The 22,084-nt window shown below is 36.4% G+C and overlaps 1 protein-coding gene across 1 annotated transcript in view; it reads right to left on the bottom strand.

Moving 5' to 3' along the window:
* The window catches only part of ARMC8 (armadillo repeat containing 8), a 129,855-nt gene that overhangs the window by 106,745 nt on the left and 1,026 nt on the right, over positions 1 to 22,084 (bottom strand). The window contains exon 2 of the mRNA XM_036744695.1: positions 6,632 to 6,708. Within this exon, the coding sequence (XP_036600590.1) occupies positions 6,632 to 6,708 (77 nt within the window). The remainder of the gene's footprint in view (positions 1 to 6,631; positions 6,709 to 22,084) is intronic.

The following is a 22,084-nucleotide window of genomic DNA, read 5'->3' on the forward strand; positions in this document are numbered from 1 at the left end:
GGTAAGACTTAGGTGTTAGGAAGATTATTTTGACTATTTTGTGGAGAATAGATTGGAAAGAGGCAAAGCAGGACAGAAAGATCATTTAGCAGGCGACTAAGGAAAGCAGTGATAAGAACCTGAACTAGAAAGATCTAGATAAATATGAGATAATTGTGATAATAGAAAAAGAGGTTCTGACAACTGATTTGGGGAGGCTGTGGGAGGTGGAAAAATCAAGGGTGGAAGACAGAAACATGCATTATTGGTGAGACAAAGAACTGGTCCAACAATTCTGAAAAAATAATTTGGAATCATTCAAGAAAAATCTATATTGTTCACATTCTTTGAAATCACTACTTGCAATGTAAACCAACAAAGTCAAAGCCAAAAGGAAAGGTTACAAACTTATTAAAATAGTCATAGGAGTACTTTTGTGATAGGCCACCCCCCCAGCAAAAAGTGGGTGCTCATCACTTGGAGGAATTGTTCAACAAATTGTAGTATATGAATGCAACGGAATGTTTTTGTGAAATAAGAAGGGACGAATACCAGAAATTCAAAAAAACACTAGAAGATGCACACAAAGAGATGCTGATGAAAGAAAATAAAACTAGTATATTCATAATGGTTATAAAAGTTTAAATGAAAACCACATTTAAAAGAACTCACCTCAGATAAAAGGCAATGATCAAAACTGGTTCTAGGGCATAGATGATAATACAGACCTTCCTCTTCTTAGTACAGAGGTATAGAGAAAAGAACTACTTGTACAGCTATTGGTAGAGAGAAATGGAAACTATAGGTACTAACTGGTACACACACTGTTAAATATAGTAACTATGTTGGTCTTTTTGACAGTGGGGGCATGGAAGGCAGACATATGCAGAGGTAAAATATTGGGAAATATTTGTGGTGTAAAAAAATACCATCGAAATTTTTTTTTTCCCAAAAAGTAATGAATGACTCCAAAGTTATGAACCTGAGTGAGAGAATATTACCCTCAATTGAAACTAGAAAGTCTGGAGGACCTGAGAGTTTAGAAGAGATGAAGGCAAACAAGGAGGGGCCTGAAAATGATGAACTCCAATTTAAACAAGTTGAGTTTAAGATACTGATAGAACATACAGAGAGTGTTATCTAGCAAGAAATAACTGAACACAGCAGGCAATAAACAAACAAACAAACAAATAAATAAATGGATAGATAAATAAATAAAACAAAATGAATTTAATTATGATTCAGAAACTGCAGGTTAATAAACTCATGCTATTTCACATAATTTTTCTTCTCATTTTATTTGATATTTTCTCCTGAACAAAAGATGATTCAGCTGTCTTTAAAAGAACTCCCAAAAATCCCTTTATTTACTTAAATCACTTAATAACCTTAATTCAACTACACATATTGAGCCATTTTGTAATTTAAGTTGGACCTATTCCCTGTTATTGTTACTATTTAATGGGGAAGGAACTAAACACAATCTTTTTTTTCCTTCCAAAGTGGCATGTGTTTGTAGCAATATGATAAATGATAATGACCATTTCTCACAATTTCCCAGTGGACTCAAACTTCATTAAGTATCCTATTAAATAACAGTATCCTGTTAAATAACAAAACAAAGACCAAAAAAAAAATGGTGAGAAAAATACACTGTTGCCACTTGAAGAAGACAACTAGAAAGAATAAGTATAATCTGAAAGATACAGTATACAACCTGCTTCTGAAGGTTCTCTTATGAATCATTTTGAAAAGTCAAGCTATATTTCTTCTTGCATTTTCCTTTAGTTTTTCCTACTAGGTATTAATAAACTATTTCCTTTATTCATATTTGTTACTCTGCCTAAGCACTAGCCAAGGATTCAAGAGTGATAAGTTAGTTTTTCTAGTAATATATCAATTTTGTTATTCGAAAAAGATCTCAAATTTAGTACCAAGAGGTAGGTTAATGTGTGAATCTTAATACACTCAGATGCCTTTTCTACCACCCTCAGTGCAAAGGAAGACTAACTGCATTGGTAATTAAGGTGGGACTTTCTTTTACTGTTTTCTCTTTTAGAAATGCTAAAGTGATCAAATGCCTTTGATTAAGCCTTACTAGGTACCACACCCTTTTGTTAATTAGATGTGAATCCTTCAGGCCCTGACAGGGATACATAAGATCCAAGGTTGGCCTTTGACTACTGGGATTCCCAGTCACTGGAAGAGTGGCATGGGACTCTGGGCAGCTGCTCTAAAAGCCTCCTGGCTTGTGAACCTAGATGTTGATACTTTCCTGGTAACTATGAATTGTGATCTGGTCTATTTATATTGTGTTTGTTTGTAATTTGTTTGTTTTGCTCTGAAGTTCAGGTTGCTGGCTTTTGCTCCTGAACTAAGTGAACAATATTTGTATGCTGGATTAAAGTAAGACTGTTTACACCTTACAGTTACTTTTCTTAGTAAAGCAGATCAAAAGAACCTGTGCTGGCAGCTCTTGTTGCTAGTCTTGTTGGGTCTTACACCCCAAAACAGCTGCTAGCTGAATTGTTACTACACTAACTCAAAGGACTAAGAACCATTTTGAATTTTTCTCATGAGTCGTTGTGGCCAAAATGTTCCTTACCAAGAAACCAACTCCTCCACATTTAGCTAAAATACTCTTTAGAAAGTAGACATGATCTGTTATCAGAAGTAAACTCTGGCCAAGTAGTTTACAGTCGTAGTATAGCCTGGTAGACTACTCTCTTCATGGATTGCTGTAACCAAACAAATTCATCCCCTACTGGACAACCTCCATGTAATGAGCCTCTCTGAGGTAATCTATATAAGTCCTTTAATGACAGTTCCTGGCCAAACATATCCTTGAAGTCTTTCCAACATGGTAGAATCTGCTAGAGTGTCTGCTCCTCTGGCCCCACCCCAGAACCTGAGTTTTATAACAAAATCTTTTTGCCAAAGGACAGTAGAGCTGCCACATTTGGACTTTTATATCACAGTCCAGGATGTACCTACATATGAAAGTGAAAATGGGACTGAAGAAAACAAAGATGAAAGAGATAGGTAAACTATATATACACAGGCAATTCATGCTGGAACCAAAAACAATTTTGAGGGCATTAAAGAATCAGTTTTTAAGGTATCTCAAAGAGGGGAAAATATGAGGGCATAAAAAGTACTCCAAAAAGTGGTCAAAAGAATATCAATAATTACTCATTCATATGCCTAGTTTCAAATTTACAAAATTTATGAGAATCATCTATACATGTATCAAGAGCACCTCTGAAAAGGTATGAGAAGGGAATAGCAAATGATAACTCTATAAAGAATCATACTTTATAGCTTCAACTAACTGAAAAGTGTAAAGAATTTAAGATTCCACTGTGTTACTGTATGATAACTATAGCAAAAAACATTTGACTCAGCAGAGCAATATAAAACCTTAGAGCTTCTCCTCTGACAAGGAACCTCCCATTCACATTATGGCAAAGTCATACAAGATTCTGTGAAAAGGGCAACAACAGGGATGACTCTGTTTAATGACTTGATAGACAAATATAACTTAAAACAGGGATATGTATGCTTGCCAACAGTGTTTGCTATTGTCATGAAAAAGTCAAGTCCAAAAGGAAAAGGGATTCTCTATAGATGGTGTGGCCCTTCAGGTACTCCTATTTATAGATGATACTGTGCTGATAACATCATTTTTGTCCTTGTATTTTCAGGATCTAGCACAGTGCCTGGCATATAGTAGGCACTTAATAAATTCTTGTTTAATTGAATCAAGCCCTGGGACATTACAGTCTCCTAAATTAGATTCATAGTAGCTCAAAAGAGTTTAATCTAACTACCCACAAAGAAAAAACTAAGCAGAAAAACAAAAACAATGGAAAATAACAATAGCTAGCATTTATACAGCATTTAAAGGCTTGCGAGGTGCTTTACATATGTTATTTCATTTGATCCTCACAAACTACCCTGGAAGGTAAGTGTTATTATTATCCCCACTTTGCAGATGAGGAAATTGAGGCAGCCAGGGGGTAAGTGACTTGCCCAGATTCACACTACTAGTAACTGTCTGAAGCAGGAGGTCAACGAAGGCCTTCCTGCCTCCAGATCCAAGACTTTACCCACTATGCCAACTAACTGCCACCTAGGATGCTTATTATCCAAACTCTCACAGGCAGTTACACTGACAATCCACAGAGTTTTTCCATTAGTAAACAAATCTAGGAAAACCACTGCAAATGGACAATGAGCTGGGCCTAGAACTGAACAGAAGGGAGAAAGTTAAATTTCCTTAGGGCAACTGCACAATTCTTTTAACGCACCAATACTTCTCTCTGAAACAAAAGCCCATATCTTTTTGACAATACTCTTCTTTTAAGGTCGTATGAATGCAAGTCGCGGAACAGCATATGGCACACCCTAAAGAACTAAAGTTGAAGGCCTTGCAAAGGACATCATAGTTGATATGAACCGGCTGCAACACAATACAAATGAGAAATTACACAGTAGTAGTCATTTTAGGCTATCATTAGAAAAACGTATGTCTGGAAAAAAGAGGGGTCAGTCATCTAGCAAGGGAGAATAATAACTAATGGTCAGCTTGCATCCTCCACTAGTATCCAAACAATATCAAAGGACAAAAGGATGGCCCTCAACATGTTGAGTGAAGCTCGTACAACAAATATATTATCATTATTAATAATAATAATAGCTAGTGTGTTTATAGGACACAGACAAGAGCAACACAGGATGGACAAGTAAGAATGAGCTGCAACCTGTAGCAGGTTGAGAGAGTTGTCACATCAATGAGATACTGAAGGGTTGAAATACAGGCATAAGCTCCAGCCAAACAAGCAAACATTTAAAATGTGTTTGCTAGGTACAATACAGTTATTGGGGATACAAATATAAAAAGACACAGTCCCTGGCCTCAAGAAGCTTATACTCTACCAAGAGAATACAAAATGTTCACAGATAAGCAAATATAGGAGAGACACAAAAAGACACAGTGATTTGGGTAGGGGCTGGACAGGCACTAGCAATTAGAAATTCAGAAAAGCAGCAAAGATAGCATTTGAACTGAGCCTTGAAGGGAACTATTGGTCCATATAGGTGAACAGGAACAACATTTCACATTGGGAGAGAGCCTGTGCAATGGCACAGAGACAGGAGAGGAAGTGTCATGTTTGCAAAACAAGATGTCACTTTTCTGAGCTGTGGAACTCAAGAAAGGAAGTTATGTATAATCACACGCCAAAAAGCAAAGACTGGAACCAGACTGTGAAGTTCATGGCAAAAGAGAGCCCCTAAAGTTTCAAGACAGAGAGGTAGTCAAACCTGTGACAGATAGATAGGAGAAAGGAAAGACTGGATTCAGGGTGACCAATTGGAAGGCTATGACAATAGTCCAAGCAAGAAACCATGAGGCTAGAGCCACATTTGACTAGTTACTCCCTTCTCTGAAAACATACTTCTTGTTCTCCTCCATGCAATAGCTTTATCTTATTGCCTATGTCAAGTTAATATCTATCCCTTAAAGCCCAATTTGAACACAACTTCTTTTGTGAAACATTCCTCTACCTCTCCAGTTAGTAACAATTTTTCTCTTTGTGACTTAATAAAGCACTTTGCATTTCTCTAATGTAGATTTCAACCATTTTATATCAGTTATTTGTGGCAGTGTTAAGTTTCACGAAGGCAGAGACTGTCTTATCTAATCCTTTGCATTTCCCTAACATATACCTAGGCACTCTGTACACAAGATTTATATTCAAAAATATTTTTTGAATTGAATTGAAACTGTCAAGGCAAGTAAAGGGTTAAATTTAAAGGTTCTATTAATTTGAAAATGAAAAATTCACTATGGAAGTGGAAAAAGAAAACTAGTCAGTCTATATGCTGCTATATCCCTAACCAAATACTTCTCAAATTGTGTCATTCCCCAACCATCCTTAACCTGGAAGTACAGGATTGTGGGTCCATGATGTACCAAAACCCAGTGAGAAGCTTCAAACAATAAACTAGAAGTGAAACAAATGATGGTGTCCCCTGGACTCATAATTCTTAAGCCCCAAATAAAAAATTTGAAAGGAAAAGGAATTACATTATTTTCTTTCTCTATCTCTCACACAAAAACAACTATATTCCTTCAAAACTGTCTTCTTCCTTAAATATCAAGTAATTGCTCAAAAAAAACATATTTTAAAAGTTTTAAGATCCAATTAACCTTGCCATTGATAGCTATGTAAACAGCTGGTCTTTTGTAATTTACAAAAACTGCTTAGTGATAGACACTGAGGTTGCAGAAGACAAGGACCCATCCATATAAAATTCAGGATAAAATATCACGGAGGAAAAATATAAGGTAAACGTCTTTTGTATTTTGATCAATGGAATGCCAATTTCATTCTAGAGTACCAATCAGTTCTCTATTATAATAGCAAAAATATTTTTACACAGGAAATATTTGTGACTATGAGTAGCACTATATTTTATCTTCAGTTATTAAAAAAAATCAATTCCTTAAATTATCTAACGAAAATTAACAGAATCACTAAGTGACATGTGCTGCTTTCCAAAGATAATCCAAGTAAAATTAGAAGTATAAAACAAATGCTGAAGACAAACAAAACTTAAAATAAGCTCTTAAATAAATGCTACTTACATAACACCTTGTAGAACTTTCTGGGGATCAGGGTCAAATAGCCTGTCAACATAGTGGCGACTGCTAGCTGTCACTTCCTAGAAAGTAGAGGAAAAAATGATAGCTGAAGCCATGCAAACCACAAATTTACAAAATTATCCATAACACTAAATATCTGGCAATATAGTGGCATCAATATTTCGAAAAAACTGTTGCTACTACCTATCAAATAAGTATGCTCCAACTAACATCCGATTCCAGTGTATCTTCTTGATGTGTGACCCCAAATTTTTAAAAGCTAGGTAATAATCAAAACACAAGCTCCAACAGGCCCTACACCAAACTAGAAAAGCTTTAAGTATTTTGAGAGGCGCATGACCAGAGTGTCGGTCACTGACGGTTTTAAGAATTTCCAGCACTTCATCTTCCTGTGTAGGGTGTTCAGAGTTTGTATCTAACATCAGGAGAGAGTATACTTATGATTAAATGATGGCTCATTTGAAGACTTTAAGTACGTAGTACTTAACTGATGATCTTCTCTCAAGTATATCAAAATAATGAAGCAGAAAGCAACTTAGATAATGCTGATTAAAAGAACATTTTCTGTAAAAAAAAAACAACCCTATTTTATTATTTCTATTATAATTAATATAATTTTACTATGAACTTTTTTATTATTTTCTAAAACAATCTTATTTTATTATTTCAAAAATAAGACAAAATTACAACTCATTGATAGCTCAGATCTAATAGGATATTTGGGTAAATGAAAAATCCAAATTAAGAATTAAATGATAACATGACAAATTCTAATCATAGCAATAAGAAAATTTTTCAAATTTTTACTTTACTTATACTTTACTTTACTGTGCCTGAAGTAGGATAATCAGCCAATATGTGTGTAAACAAATGACTTTCTCACTAATCATAGAAAGTGGGAATAGACTTAATAGCAAACCCTGCTGCCTTTAACCTGTTTAAAATGGATTACCTGTTGCAGTATTTCATTTAAGTATATATGAATTTCTACATGACCATAGAAAAGTCACAGCCTCTCTAAGTCAGAAAAAGTCAGTGTCTTCTTCTGTAAAGTGAGGATAATAATAATACATGTAACCTATATCCATAGGGTCATTGTGAGACTCAAATGTGACCTCCAATTAAAGCTCACTTTGAACTCTAGGGTACTGCATAAGCAACAGGTTTTTTTTTTTTAATTACAGTTACAAGGTATGTTATAAGTTAAAGTGAAGAATAAGAAAAAGTAAATGTTTGATTATTAGTCTAACATTGGACACATGAGACTTAAATAAAGAAGAGAACCATATAACTTTAATGGTAGAATCAACAGAAAGAGATATTTGCTCTTTGCTAGGAAGAGTAAATTGAATAAGAATGACACTATTCTAGAAGTTTGCAGACTAAAACACTAAAATTCCAGTAGAACATTTTATGTAAACAAATGACAGCAAAATGTATATGGAAAAATTAGTGAGCAAAAGTACCAGAGTAAAATTCCCTAAAGGGAACAGGTTTTTTTTTTTTTAAAGAGCAAATTGGTAGGGAAAAACTTCCATATTCTGAAATATTTTTACTATTATTTTATATGTTAGAAAATTAAATAATTATTAAAATTAAAATATAATTTAGAAAAGTACTTAATTTTTAAAAGGACAAAAAGAGACCACTGAAGCATATTAGAGACTTTAGAAATTTTTAAATCTTTTTTTATGTTTTTGGATCTATGCTATAAACCTGATAAAATTACATAACAGGGAAAAGAATTTTAATAAATGCTATTGGACAAATCAGATAACAATGGGAAGAAAAACAAAGTTAGATCCATACCCCATATAATAACCTCTAGATGAACAGATGAATTAAGTAGTTTTACTTTTTTTTGCACTTATAAAACCAGAAGAAAAAAGGGCAACATACTTAGCCTAAATTCTGAGTAGGAAAATATTGTGGTAGACTGCATTTGGTTAATTACACAGTGCTTTCAATGATCACATACTTACATATAGGGTTTCTTCCCTGTCACAAAAGCCCATCTTGTTAATACTACTATTTTGATGCTACAAGTCATGGCACTAAATGACTCAAAGGACAAAGCAAAGGTTTCTGTTTCCAATAATCATTAGGATTTCAAGAGGTTAAAGAGATCTCAGGTCTACCACTTACTATCTGCATGACTTTCCTAAGTCACTTCACCTCTCCCAGACTCAGTTTCCTCATTTCAAACATTAAGACCAAAACAGAAACTCATTATCTTTCCCCAAAGCCATCCCCTCCCTAATTTCACAATTCTTGTACCCAACACATCCTACAGGTTGCCTTGCATTGCAAACTTAGTGTCCTCCTGGATTCCTCCTCTCATTCACTTCCTGTATCCAGTTTTCAAATCTTGTCCTTTCTATTTTTACATCTCTCCTCAACTTGTCCCCTTCTTTCCACTCAGAGCCACTTCTTGCCTGGCTTATGCAAAAGTCTCCTAATTTATCTCTCTGACTCAAGTCTTTTTCCTCTCTAATCAATCTTCCACACACCTGCCAGAGTGATTTTTAAGGCTGACCATGTCACAACCCAGGGTAGTCAGGTGGCACAATGGATAGAGTTCAGGGCTTGAAGTCAGGAAGACTCATCTTCCTAAATTCAAATCCAGCCTTGGACACTTAACTAGCTGTGTGACCCAAGGCAAGTCACTTAACTCTGTTTGCCTCAGTTTCTTCATCTGTAAAATGAGCTGGAGAAGGAAATGGCAACCAATGCCAAAGTGATGGAGATGGCATGTTGCATGTGAAGAGGGCCAAGAAGGCCAATTTGGCTATTTAGCATGTGTGAAGGTAAATAGTGTATAAGGCTTTAAGTTGGATTCAGATTATAGAGGGCCTCCAGCAACTGAGAAATTTGTATCTGACCCTAGAGTGAATAGCCATTGGAGTTTTTTGAGGAGGCTTGTGACATTTTGCTGTGTTCAGTCTTGTCAGACTCTTCATGACCCCTTTTGGGGTTTTCTTGGCAAAGATACTGGAGTGGTTTGCTGCTCCCTTCCCCCATGCGCAAAATTTAATCCCAATTTACTTATGCCTCTTAGCACTCATGGTTTCTTTTGAGAGACAGCTTAAATACGTGAAACCTTTCCTGAACATCACAGTTGCTAGTGCCACCCCTCAAAAAATTAACCTGTATTTATTTGGTTCATATTGATACACAGGATTCACACAAGTAGAAATGAAAAGGGAGAGCATTTCGGGTTGCGGGGATAGCCAGTGCAAAGGCAAAGACACAGACACAGCAGAGGTTGTGGCAGAGAATGGGGAAAGCATAGCCCAATCCCAGTGTGTATGTATAGGTAAGTAAAGTATAGGGAGACTGGAAAGGCTGGAAGGCCTTAGGTTGTGAATGTAGTCGATGTCATCTCCTTGGACAGACTGTAAGTTCCTTCAGGGCAGGGATGGTTTCATTTTTTTGTCTTTGTATTCCCAACCACAGTGCTTAGTAAATGCCTGATGATTGATTTTACATATGGGAACTTTACCTTTTTCACCTCCTTGGGGGATATGACTAGTAGTGGCAATGTTGGGTTGGGGTATGTATAGTTTATCGACTTTTTTAATATAATGTTTTTCAAAATGGTTGGACCAATTTATAGTTCCACCAATACCTCATTAATTTGCCTATCACTGGAAAAGCTTTAGAAATTATCTAGTCCAACCTTTCATCCAATTCAGAAATCTCTTCTATCCTAGAAATACAGCCATATAGCAATCATAAAAATAAGCAGAGAGCCCTGTATTATAGCTATAGATTTCTTTTTGCCCCAATAGGCAGAAGCTCTGTCACAAAGTTTTCTCACTGAATTAAAATAACCCACATTATGCTGCAATCCAGCATGTAGAGTTTTGTATCTTATTTGTATCCTAACTGCAATTCTCTAGAATCCTTGGATTAACAGCATACACCCTCCCCAAATAAAACCCCTCCTTTTCACTGTCACTTTGACACTTCTCTAAAATAATAATTAACTGCACTATCAACTTACAACTCTCACTCCTTAAATTCCAATGTATGTCCTGATTGTCTCCTATCTGTTCTTAGTAAGTTAGGACTCTCTCAAGCCATAATACCAGGAAGTTACACTCTCAAACCAACATTTATTTCTGCTTTTTGCCTTTAAAAGAAAAAAAAATTAGGGGGTGGGAAGAGGGTATAATTAGTTTCTAATGTGGATAAAAGATAACAAGAATCAAGAGCTTTAATACTATAATCAAGAAGACACCTCAGAAGTCATGAAGTACAACTTCTTACTCCAAAATCCTCTACAACAGAGGTCTCAAAATTTACTTATATGCTACCATAGTAAAATATAAACCGTGCACAAATGCATAAATTTTAAGAGGACAAGATAAAGATGAAATAACATTTGATCCTATAGTCAAGAGGGAACTCCCAGAGTTTTCATAGTAAGAGAGTAACATGATCAGATCTACACCTTAGGAAGATCACTGGCAGCTATAGGGAAGATGAATTGGAGAGAGGAGTTAACTTAGGCAAAGAAACCATTAGGAAGCCATGTCCAGTCATCTTGTGATGAGGGCCTGAACTAGGGTGGTAGCTCTGAGTGGAGAGATAAAGATCAAGTTAAGAGATGCAGTTGTAAAACCAACAACCTTGGCAATTGATAGATACGTGGGATGGGAGGGAAGAAACTGAAATTCACATTGAGGCTATGCAAACCTGGATGACTGGAAGGATGGTGGTGACTTCAAGAATAATAGGTTACTGTGGAAGATGGACGGATTGTGTGGGGGGAGGAGAGAGGAAGGTAATATAAGGATAGCTCTGATCCAGATCATAACCAATCCCATTCCTGCTTATGCTGTCTGACTCACTGTCCCACACCAAATGTAAAGAGGTAGGGCTCTCACTGCCTTTAAGTGAGAGGTAGCCTTCCAATAGGTTCCTGTCATTGTCCCTAGGTGATCTAGAGGGAGGATTGAAGGAGGGGTAGAATTTGCCCAATGGCACCTGCACAAGTGCTGTAGATAGCTGAGTAGTAGTTAGTTTAGGTTATAACTGCCCTAAGGATGTGACACCTGATTCAGAAAGAAGGTTGAAAGGTTGTACAATAGAGGGAAGGAATAGAATGGTGAGGTGCTGGGGAATAAGGGTAGGGTTATATTGGAGACAAGCCTTATGACTGACTATTGAAGTGGGTGTGATCCTTCTTCCCTTGAATTGATAGTGATCAACCCTTGAAATCAAGTCACAGGCCCACAGGGATAACCCCATGATTCTACTTCAGAGACCACTGCAATGGAACACAGCTGGCAAGATCTTCCCTCAGCCTGAACTCTTTCAGTGACAAAGGAGAACTCAGTACTTTGCTTAGTAAACCATTTCATTTTTGGATATCTCCGACAAGCGGGAAATTTTCCGTATTTAGAGGCAGTTAGGTGGCACAGAGGATAGAGTGCTGAGCCTGGAGTCAGAAAGACCTGAATTCAAATCCAGCCTCAGGTACTTTCAGTTGTGTGACCCTAAGCAAACATTTAGCCTCAGTCTGCCTCAGTTTCCTCAACTATAAAATGGAAATAATAACAGCACCTACCTCACAGGGTTGTTTTGAGGATCAGAGATAACAACTGTAAAGCACTTAGCAGAGTGCTTGGCATGTAGTAGGCACTATATAAATGCTTATTCCTGCCCTCTCTCTCCCAAATTATAAAGCCAAAATTTCCACCCACTGATCTTGTTTCTGCATTGTAGAGAAACAAAGAATAAACACATCTTCCAGACAACTGCACTCATAACATTTGAAGATAGCCAAAGGGTTGTCCTACTACTCCTAGGTTTCCTCTCTCTCCCCTACCAGGATGAGATCATATTTAAGCTTCCTGCCTTCCCTTCCCCCCAGTAAGCATGCTTTCAACATTGTTAGTTAATATTCATTAAAACTTGTTATTCATTAAAACTCAAATTGTTTCTATTTCTCTACAAAACTATAACTATAGCCTAATCATACTAACAGTATTTTCAGAGAATGTGACAACTTCCATTGGGTGCCACTTTGTGCTTGTATGAAATATGCATAGTCAAGTAAAACAAATCCACACACTAATCATATCCCAGAACATATGCCTCACTCTGCTCCTGGAGTTCACTTCTCTCTATTAATGTTTCATTAATAGTACTCAAGAATCCTGGTTGATCATTGCAGTGATCAGAGTAATTAAGTCTCCCAGTTGCTTTTCCATACAGTGTTGTTATTTTATAAATTGTTCTAATTCTACTCACTTCAATCTGCATCAGTTCATAAAAGTCTTCCCAGATTTGTCTGAAACCATTTTTTTGTCATTTCTTATGATGTAATAATATTCCCTTACTTTCACATACCATCATTTCTTCAGTCATTCTCCAATTGATTGGATACCACCTTAGTTTGCAGTTCTTTGCCATTAGAAAAAGAGGGCAGCCATAATCTTTCAAAGAACAAATTTAAGACAGCTTTTGCAAGCCAGACTTTCAGGTACTTCAAAGTCTTAAGTCACAAAAAATCTTCAGAATTCCACGGAAAAATGAATCTCTATTTCAAAAATACTTGAAGTTTGAAAATAAAAATACCAAGTTGTAGACACCTCATCAGCCTTTCAAGCACCAATAGTAACTTTCTGATTCCAAAGACTAAGTAAGAATAGAGAGTAATTTAAGCACACTCAGGCACAGGAAACTTTTGATCTGCTTCTTTCCTCCCTGGGCCAGTTTGCCTCTCCTTGGGCAACAGGTGCTCCCTCCCACTCCCCACCCCAATTTGAACACCTGACTGGCATAACCCACTGCAGCTCAGAATTTCTGAGTTGAAGAGATCCACTAGCCGGGATTACAAGCATTGTGTGTTGACATGCCAAAAGCAGGGGTTGTATGTTACCTAAAGTTTATATTTTCCCCAGCTCTTTAGTACATTACTCTGGTTGGTTGTTGTCCTTCATTCTCAAAGAGGACTAACATGACATCACTATGCTTGAGTCAAAATGTGTCTGGCTGTAGCTGATCAGGTCAATACAAGCTCGGAATGGTCTACTACTGGTTTAGCACAAATATTCCATGTGAACATTTGGGTGGATACTCCAGACTTCCATATCCTACATTTCCTTTGAACTGTTTCAATTCTGCTTTGCTCATAGAGCACAGCACCTTCTCTAATGTGGGCATGCCATGCTGAGTGGTCCTGTGCCAATGTCTCCCATGTCACACAATCAATTCCAAAGTTCTTAAGAGAGACCTTGAGAGTATCCTTTTATCGCGTCTTCTGACCACCATGTGAATGCTTGCCCTGTGTGAGTTCTCCATAAAATAATCTTTTTGGCAAGTGTGCGTTTTGCATTTGAACCCATTGGGTTCAGCTCAGCCCATTGGGTTGAGCTCTCTAAAGCAGAGTTTGAAAGCTTGGCATTTTAGTTTGAGTAAGGACTCTACAATTAAATTCAATGAGCATTTCTAAGTACCTACTAGATGTAAGCATTGCTTAATGCTTAATGTTTGATAAATAAGTCTATGCACTTGAAGGAGGAAGGCCCTTAATAAAGTCTATACGAATGATGGTTCATGGCTGGGTAACTGGTTGTGTAATCCCTAATGTCCACTGGCATGGACACAAACATCATATGAGCTATGAATAATTCGGTCTTTCCACACCTCGTGCCACCTTGAGCCATCAACTAAGATGCAAACATGAAAGCTTTTAATTTATTTCATTTTTATTTATTTTTAATAGCATGCAGTTATATTTCATTTGATTTTAAAAATAACCCCATGAAGTAGATAATATTATAATCCCCATTTTACAAATAAACTGAGGTTTCATTGTGATGAAGTAATTTTCTTATAATCATAATTTAGCAGATCTTAACCATGAAACCATATCTTTCTGACCCCCAAGTACAGTGCTGTCTCCACTACAAGATGCTGCATCTCTTGTAAATAGTTTCAGATTTTGGAAGGGCAAAGTATCATGACACAAGCATAGGATGTAAGCTCAGGTGCTCCTGGTTAAGACAAAAAGGTAAATGTGCAGGCATCCACCTAAGAGTAAGCTGAGGTCAATGAAGTATTTGACAAAATGACTTTAACCATATCTTATTTAGTTTTGGATGTTTGTGTCTAGCACAGTACCCTGTACACAGCAGATGCTTAATAAATGCTTGTTGAATTAAATTTATCTGATTCTGAATCAGAGTCCTGTTGTTCCTTCTAGATCACAGAAAAAATTCAAACTAGGGCTTTATGGTGGTGAAGGTGTCCTACCTCTCTTCAATAAGGAATAGAGTACTACTAGGCCTACTTACTGATTCTGTGGTTTTACTCATTAGCTATGCCAGGTATCTGGAATGACAATACCGGGTTTTTCTATAACACATTCACAAGTTGGGTTGCCATCTATGCTCTCTCATCTGGAGGGGACAGAACTAGGCAAATCATTACTACAGCAGTCAAGCTCTGGGATAATAGGAAAGCCATGGCTATAGGTCAGAACTAGGTATGGTAAACCAAAGGGAAACATGCCCCAACAAATGCTCCTACTGGAAGCTGAGATGCCCCTTAATTTCAGATACTAGTTGATTAACCCAAGAAAGTTCTTTAGTATATCAACTTAGGCTAACTTGTCTTGAATGGGGTCTAGTATTAGGTAATTAGGCAGGTTTCACTCTAGTTGAGGACTCAGTATTTAAGTTAGCATAGTACAGAGGTTCCTAAAAATGGGGGGCAAGGGGTTGTGGTAGTAGCCTTGGGTACAATTGGGGGACGTTGAATAAAAACAAGAGGGTGGTGGAAGCATAAGGAAAGAAGAGAACATTTTGAAAAACTGTTTGTACATGTTTCATCTGTTGTATAACAGAATTAAAGTCGTAATGATTATATTATTTTCCAAATATGCACACAAAATGCGAGTCATAACTGATCAGTGGGCAAGTCCATCAACAGGTCTTAACAAGCAAGTGTTGGCAGGTGGAAGTCCAGAACGCATCGTGAGTGTAATAACTTGTTTATAATACGATACTATACAGTTACATGATGCAATATTACATCATCAAAATCTCAATGCAGAAAAAATCCACAAATTTACAATAAATTATTACATTTAACATGGGCCATTAAAAAATATATTTTTTGAAATGACTCAAATTTCAAAAAAGCATCAAAGTGTTAAAGAAAGTAGATTTCCAGGGAGGCACTGAGTAACTTGTTTTAAAGGGAGCAGTAGACCAAATAAGTTTGGGAACTTCTGGTCTAGAATGAGACTTTACTGGGATCTGAGTTGACTGATGTTTATGGCAATGAAGTTCTTTTAATCATTCAATATCAAAGATTGAGTTTAAGTATAAGGAACATTGCCTTTGCTGATAACAACTGATGTTTAAATAGCAATTTAAAGTTTATAAAGTGCTTTACGTACATTATTTCATTTGTTCAACATTCTGAAATCTTTTCAAAGTTGTGAGATAGGTACTCCAAATATCATTCAATCAATCAACGAGTATTCATTAAGAGCCTATTATGTTCCAGGCACTGTGATATACACAAAGAATGAAAAAAATCACTACTTGCCATAGCTCCCATTCTAATAAGAGCAACGACTACATATAAAAAAAAAAACAACAAACCACAGCATAAATATCCAGTTAATAAATACAAATACATACCAAACAGCTAAACACTTTGGGGGGAGGGAGAAGAGAATGAGCATTTATTAAACACCTACTATGTGCCAGGTACTATGCTCAGTGCTTTACAAATGCTATTTCATTTGAGAGGGCACTAACAATTAGGGAGAATCAGGAAAAGACTGAATGTAGAATATGTGCTTGATGATGGTATCCCCTATTCCAGGCATGGGGGACAGCCAGTGTAAAGGTAAGGAAAAGGAAGACAGGACATTATGTGTGAGGTCCAGAATAGAGGCAGACTGGCTGGATCAGTACAGGCTGGGGGACAGGTGACTTCCAATGAGGCTGAAAAGATTAGGGCTAGGTTGTATTGGGCTTTAAAAAAAACAAGGAGCTTTTATATTTTAGAGGCAACCAGAAGCTAGTGGATTTGGTTGAGTATGTAGGATAGAATGGGATGGGGAGAGACAAAGCAAGAAGAGCAATTAGGAGGCAGTTGGAGTAATTTAGACATGGGACTGAATCAAGATGGTAGATCTGCAATTAGAGAGGAGGGGTTGGTTGCAAAAAGTTGTGTTAAAGTAGAAACAACAAGATTTGGTGACTGAACAATTGAGACGAAGAAGAGTAAGGAATGCAAGGATAATGCCAAGGTTATAAACCTGGCATACTAGAAGAATGGGTGGTACTTTCAATAGAAACAGGGCAGTCTGGAAAAGGAGGGGAATTATGCAGAAAGATAATGAATTGAATTTTAGATAAATTATGTTGAAGACATCTCTACGACATTCAGTTTGAAATATCCAATAGGCAAAATTGCGGGCATTCAAAACTATAGCAGAATATACCATGTACAAAATACTATACACAAAATATGAAATACTATAGGATTTATAAAACTATGTACAAAATGCTAAATAATTCAAGAGGGAAATATATAAATAATAAACCCCCAATTTTCTAAAACTCCATGAATTTCATTCTCAACTTTTAACATTCACTCCTTCTCACTCTAAAAGATACTGAATCCCTATGTCCTCCCAACTGCCACCAATCCTCATCTTTTTTTCTTAACTTTCCAAGTCTCACAATGAATATTTGAAATTCATTTCCTAATTCCAATTCACTTCAGAAAACTTTTCAGCTTTGTTACTAGTGTTTTCCCTCAAGTGAGCTCAAGATAGAAAAGCTACTTCTCCCCATTAGCTCTAGAGAGAAAAAAAAAAATCTTACATTTCTAGTTTGATAGATCAAGGGCAAATTTCTCAACCTAGTCAGCATAACTTCTTCCCTCTAATCAAGCCAGTCTTCTTACTATCTTCTAGACACATCATATTCACTTTTAATATTTTATTTTATTATGAACTTAAATATCAACAAGCATGAACATTTCAATAAACAAAGAAGAGAAATGGGAGACTGAATTATTCCAGTTTTTAAAAATTGTATGTTGAATTTAAAAGTATATTAACAAAACTGTTCAGCCTCTCTATGTCCCTTTCTAAACTTCTACTATTATGTGTATTTCTTAATGTTCCATTGGCATTTTTTATTTTGTTCTTTTTTTTTATCACTATCACTACCCACCATTTCTCCTCCCCACCTCAAAGCAGCCCTCCTATAACATATATAGTCAAGCCAAACAAATTCACACACTGACCTTGTCTGAAAATGTGCCTCATGTTGCACTTTTAGTTCACACTTTAGAGGCACATAAAAGTAAAAATGAGTGTATAACCATATTTAGTTATTTCTTTTTAAAGAGTTAAAATGTTAAACTCAATTTTAAAATTAAATGAAGAAAATACAATACTATTTTTAACTGCAATTTCACACTATGATTAAGGGAACAAAAAAGAGGCAGCTGAAAAGAAAAGGAAAACATAATGAAAAGAGAAAGGAGAAGCAGAAAAAGATAGGAAAGAGGGAACAGCACAATGGCAAGGGATAAAATAGTTTAAAACTAAAGATGTCTTGAAAATAAGCCATCCTGTCAAGAATATGAGAGAAATTTTCTTTAAAATAACAAGGAAGAGGACCTCACAATAATCATCAAAATTATTTGGTGCTGGTTAAAAATATTTAAGTTGATCAATGGAAGAGATTAGGTACACAAAACCCAGATACAACTGAACACAATAACATAAGATTTGATGAATCCAAGGACTGAGGTAAGGACTCATCATTCAACAAAACTGTTGAGAAAACTATAAAGCAACCTGACAGAAATTAGGTTTAGAGAAAAACAACTCATGCCACATACCACACTAACCTCCAAATAAATAATCTATATATAAAAGGTTGTATCAAACAAATTAGAGGAGAAACAAAGGAGACAGTTAACTCTCTGCTATGGATAAGGAGGAAGTTCTTGACCCAACAAGAGGCAGAGACAATCAATCACAGGAGGAAAAAAAATTAACAATTCTGGTTACATGAAATTGAAAAGCTTTTGCAAAAATAAATGAATGAATAAATGAGATTACAATTAAAAGAGAAACAGTTAGCTAGGAATTTAAAATATTTATAGGAAATTTCTCTGATGAGGATCAGCTATCCATGACATAAAGAACTGATAAAAATACTTGTATTTGTGGGATACAACAGATACTTGTATTTGTGGGATAAGAACAAAAGCCATTCTCCAATATATAAATGAACATACAATAGTAAGAATTCATCAGTATGTTTTCAACACTGCCTAGGGAAAAGAAAAGTATTCTAGGTCAAAAGAAAAGCTTATTCCATAGTTAAACAGATTAGTTCATGAATAAACTTATTAGTTAAAAGACTGGCTCTCACCTTTAACAGAGTTTGTAATCAAGGTGGGAAGGCAAGACATGTATCCATAAAACAACAGATAACAAGGCAGCAAATGATGATTATAAAATTAATGAGTTAAATAAGAAACACTATCAAAGTTCAATATGCAAGAACACTGGGCCAAGAACAGTTTCACATAGTTCAGGAAAAACTTCACAGAGGAGGAAGGAATTAAAATCAATCTTGAGAGACAAATTGGGTTTCTACAAGTAGAGAAAAAGAGGGCACTATCTCTTTAAAAAGAAATGTAGCATTCTGTGTGAACAAAAACATGGAGGTAAGAAACTGCAAGATGTACTCAAGAAATAGAATAAACCTGTTTAGTTGAAGCACAGGTTCTCTGTATAAACAGCAGAGGCTAGAAGCGTAAATGGGCACTGGATTCTGAAACGTCTTGACCATCAGATCATAGAACTCAAACTGAAAGGGTCCACAGAAGCCATCTAGTCCAAGGTCCTCATGTTAATGATGAAGATATGAGGCACTGAGAAATCGAGTTATCTGCCTAAGGCCAAGCAGATAAGTTGCAGAGTTAGGACCTGAATTCAGGTCCCATGTTTCTCTTTCCACTATCACAGTGTATCACAGCTAAGTAGTTTACTTAACTAATTGGGCAGCCAATATGTTTTTGAGTAGAGGAGTGATACGATCAAAGTCTTTTGGGAATAAAATTAATTCGGAGGGACAGGAGAATCAAAAGACCAGAGAGGTAATGGCATCAGTTAGAAGGTCTTTAGTATTATTACTTTAAGTGGGAAGTAGTAAATGCTACACTAAGTCACAGCTGTGAGGAAGACCAGGAATAATAGCAGCTTACATTTATATGAGATGCATCAGTGGTACGGTGGTTAGAGCAGGTCTCCAACCAGGAAGACTGGGTTCAAGTCCTGTTCCTACAGCTATTGGCTATGTAACCCTAGGAAAGTCACTCAAACATTTGGTACTTTTAGACAATTCTCTAAGACCAAGTTGCAGAGAAGGTGCTGACCTACCTTGGGGATACGAATGTAAAGAATGAAGCAATCACTGCTTTCAAGGCATTTACATTCTGACACAATTTCATTTCCTATATAAATAAAATTATAGATTCAGTCCCTGTCTTTAAATTTATATAGTACTTTGTTGATATGTTTAATTTGAGGCTATGGCAGAACTCCAGTACATATGTCCAGCAAGAAGCTGGAGACGTAAGACTGCAGCTCAGGAAAATCCTCAGGTGCTAGGGATAGAGAATGGTCATCTGTAGAGGAAGCGATCATTAAAGCCAGTGGAACAGATAAATTCACTGGAAGAGAAAGTATAGGGGAAAATCTTTAAGCTGAATGAAATATTTAACTTCTTTAAGCTAGGTGGAGTAATGGATAGAACACCAGGCTTGGAGCCCGGGCAAGTCATTTAACCTGTTTGACTCAGTGTCCACATCTCTAAAATGGAAATAACAGTAGCATCTCACAGGATTGTTGGGAAGATCAAATCAGATAACACTTCTGAAGCATTCTGCAAAACCTAAGGAACTAAATACTAGCTAGGATGATCATGATCATGATAATTTAACTCTCATTAATAGGAGCCTAAGTTTTTGGACTGGAAACAGCCGCAAAGTTTATCTAATCAAATCTCCTCGTTTTCCAGATGGGGAAACTGGAGCCCAGAGAGTTAAGTAACTTGTCCAAAATCAAACAGGTAGCAAATAGTGGAGCCAGGACTTTTACTCCAAATGCAACTTTCTCTCTGATGCAATGCTTGTCGATCTGTCTTCTGATTACCAATTCAGCTTCCTAGCTACCTCAATACTAGAAAAGAGGTCACCAGAATAGTGTACATGAAGCTTTCAGTCACTTAAAGAATGTATCCACAAATTTAATAAACTGGGATTCTGGATCAAATCATCCCTTTGTTTGGACAGTATAAGCAAGTTATCTCAGACATCAATCAACTCTGGGTGAGATGAAGTTCTGGATCTACAGAACTTTGAAATCATATCTTGAATTGTGGGAACCCCACCAACAGGCTGCACCTCATGAGATAAGAGCTAAACATCCAGTTTGCTCTATCCAACAATGATTATCACAACATGAGTTAGGAGGCAGCCCCTGAAGAATGAAGAAGGTGGTTTCAGAAAACAAAAAATTACTTTTCACAGCAAGTAAATACTTGAAACTTAGATGCATAGTTCATAGCACTAAAGAAGTTTATTTAAAAGTTAGGAATGTTCATGGTACCCTACTGGACTGTAAACTGCATTGGAGCAGAGGCCATGCCGAATCTAGACGCTATAATTCCCTAACTTCTAGCACAGTACTATGCTTACAGTAGTTGCCTAATAAGTATTTATTGAACTTCTGAATCTTTAAAGTTGTGGTTGCTAAAACTACCATTATACTCCAAAAAAATATTTGGTGTCACTGTCAAGAGACAGAAGAATGGCCTGATCTGATTAGGGTGAGAACACATGTTCTTAGACCTTTGTGTTGAATTTGATAAATAAGGTATATAAAATTTATTAAGATGGACTTAGGATAGTGTCATGGACAGCTCAGGGTCTACTTTTTTACTTTTACTTACAAACTTTTACTTAAAACTGTAATACTTGCATTGTCAATGCACTATGCTATATCTAGAGTGGATAAGAAAAGTTCCCATTTCTCTAGTCCAGAGCTGTTCAAAATCCTCCCCAAATACGGTAGTCAATTACTACCACAGAACAAAAGGGGCCTTAGAAGTTATTCATTTTCTCAGGTAGAATCTCAAAACCCAAAGCATTAGAAAGGTCGTGGAGAGGTGGAAAGAAAAGCATTGGAATAAAGAAATGGGAGGGTCTCTGGAGTTCAAAAAAAAAAAAGCTCTCTGCTCCAACTCGTCACCCCACGTAGAAATCCTTTCTAAAACACCTCTCACGGTTAAGCGGCCATCCAGTCTCTGCTTGAACATTTCCAGTTACCTTCATAAGCTCGCTGCTTCTCCAGTCCTAACTACTTTTGGA

The sequence above is a fragment of the Trichosurus vulpecula genome, chromosome 2 (genome assembly GCF_011100635.1).
Source record: "Trichosurus vulpecula isolate mTriVul1 chromosome 2, mTriVul1.pri, whole genome shotgun sequence".
Lineage (NCBI taxonomy): Eukaryota > Metazoa > Chordata > Mammalia > Diprotodontia > Phalangeridae > Trichosurus > Trichosurus vulpecula.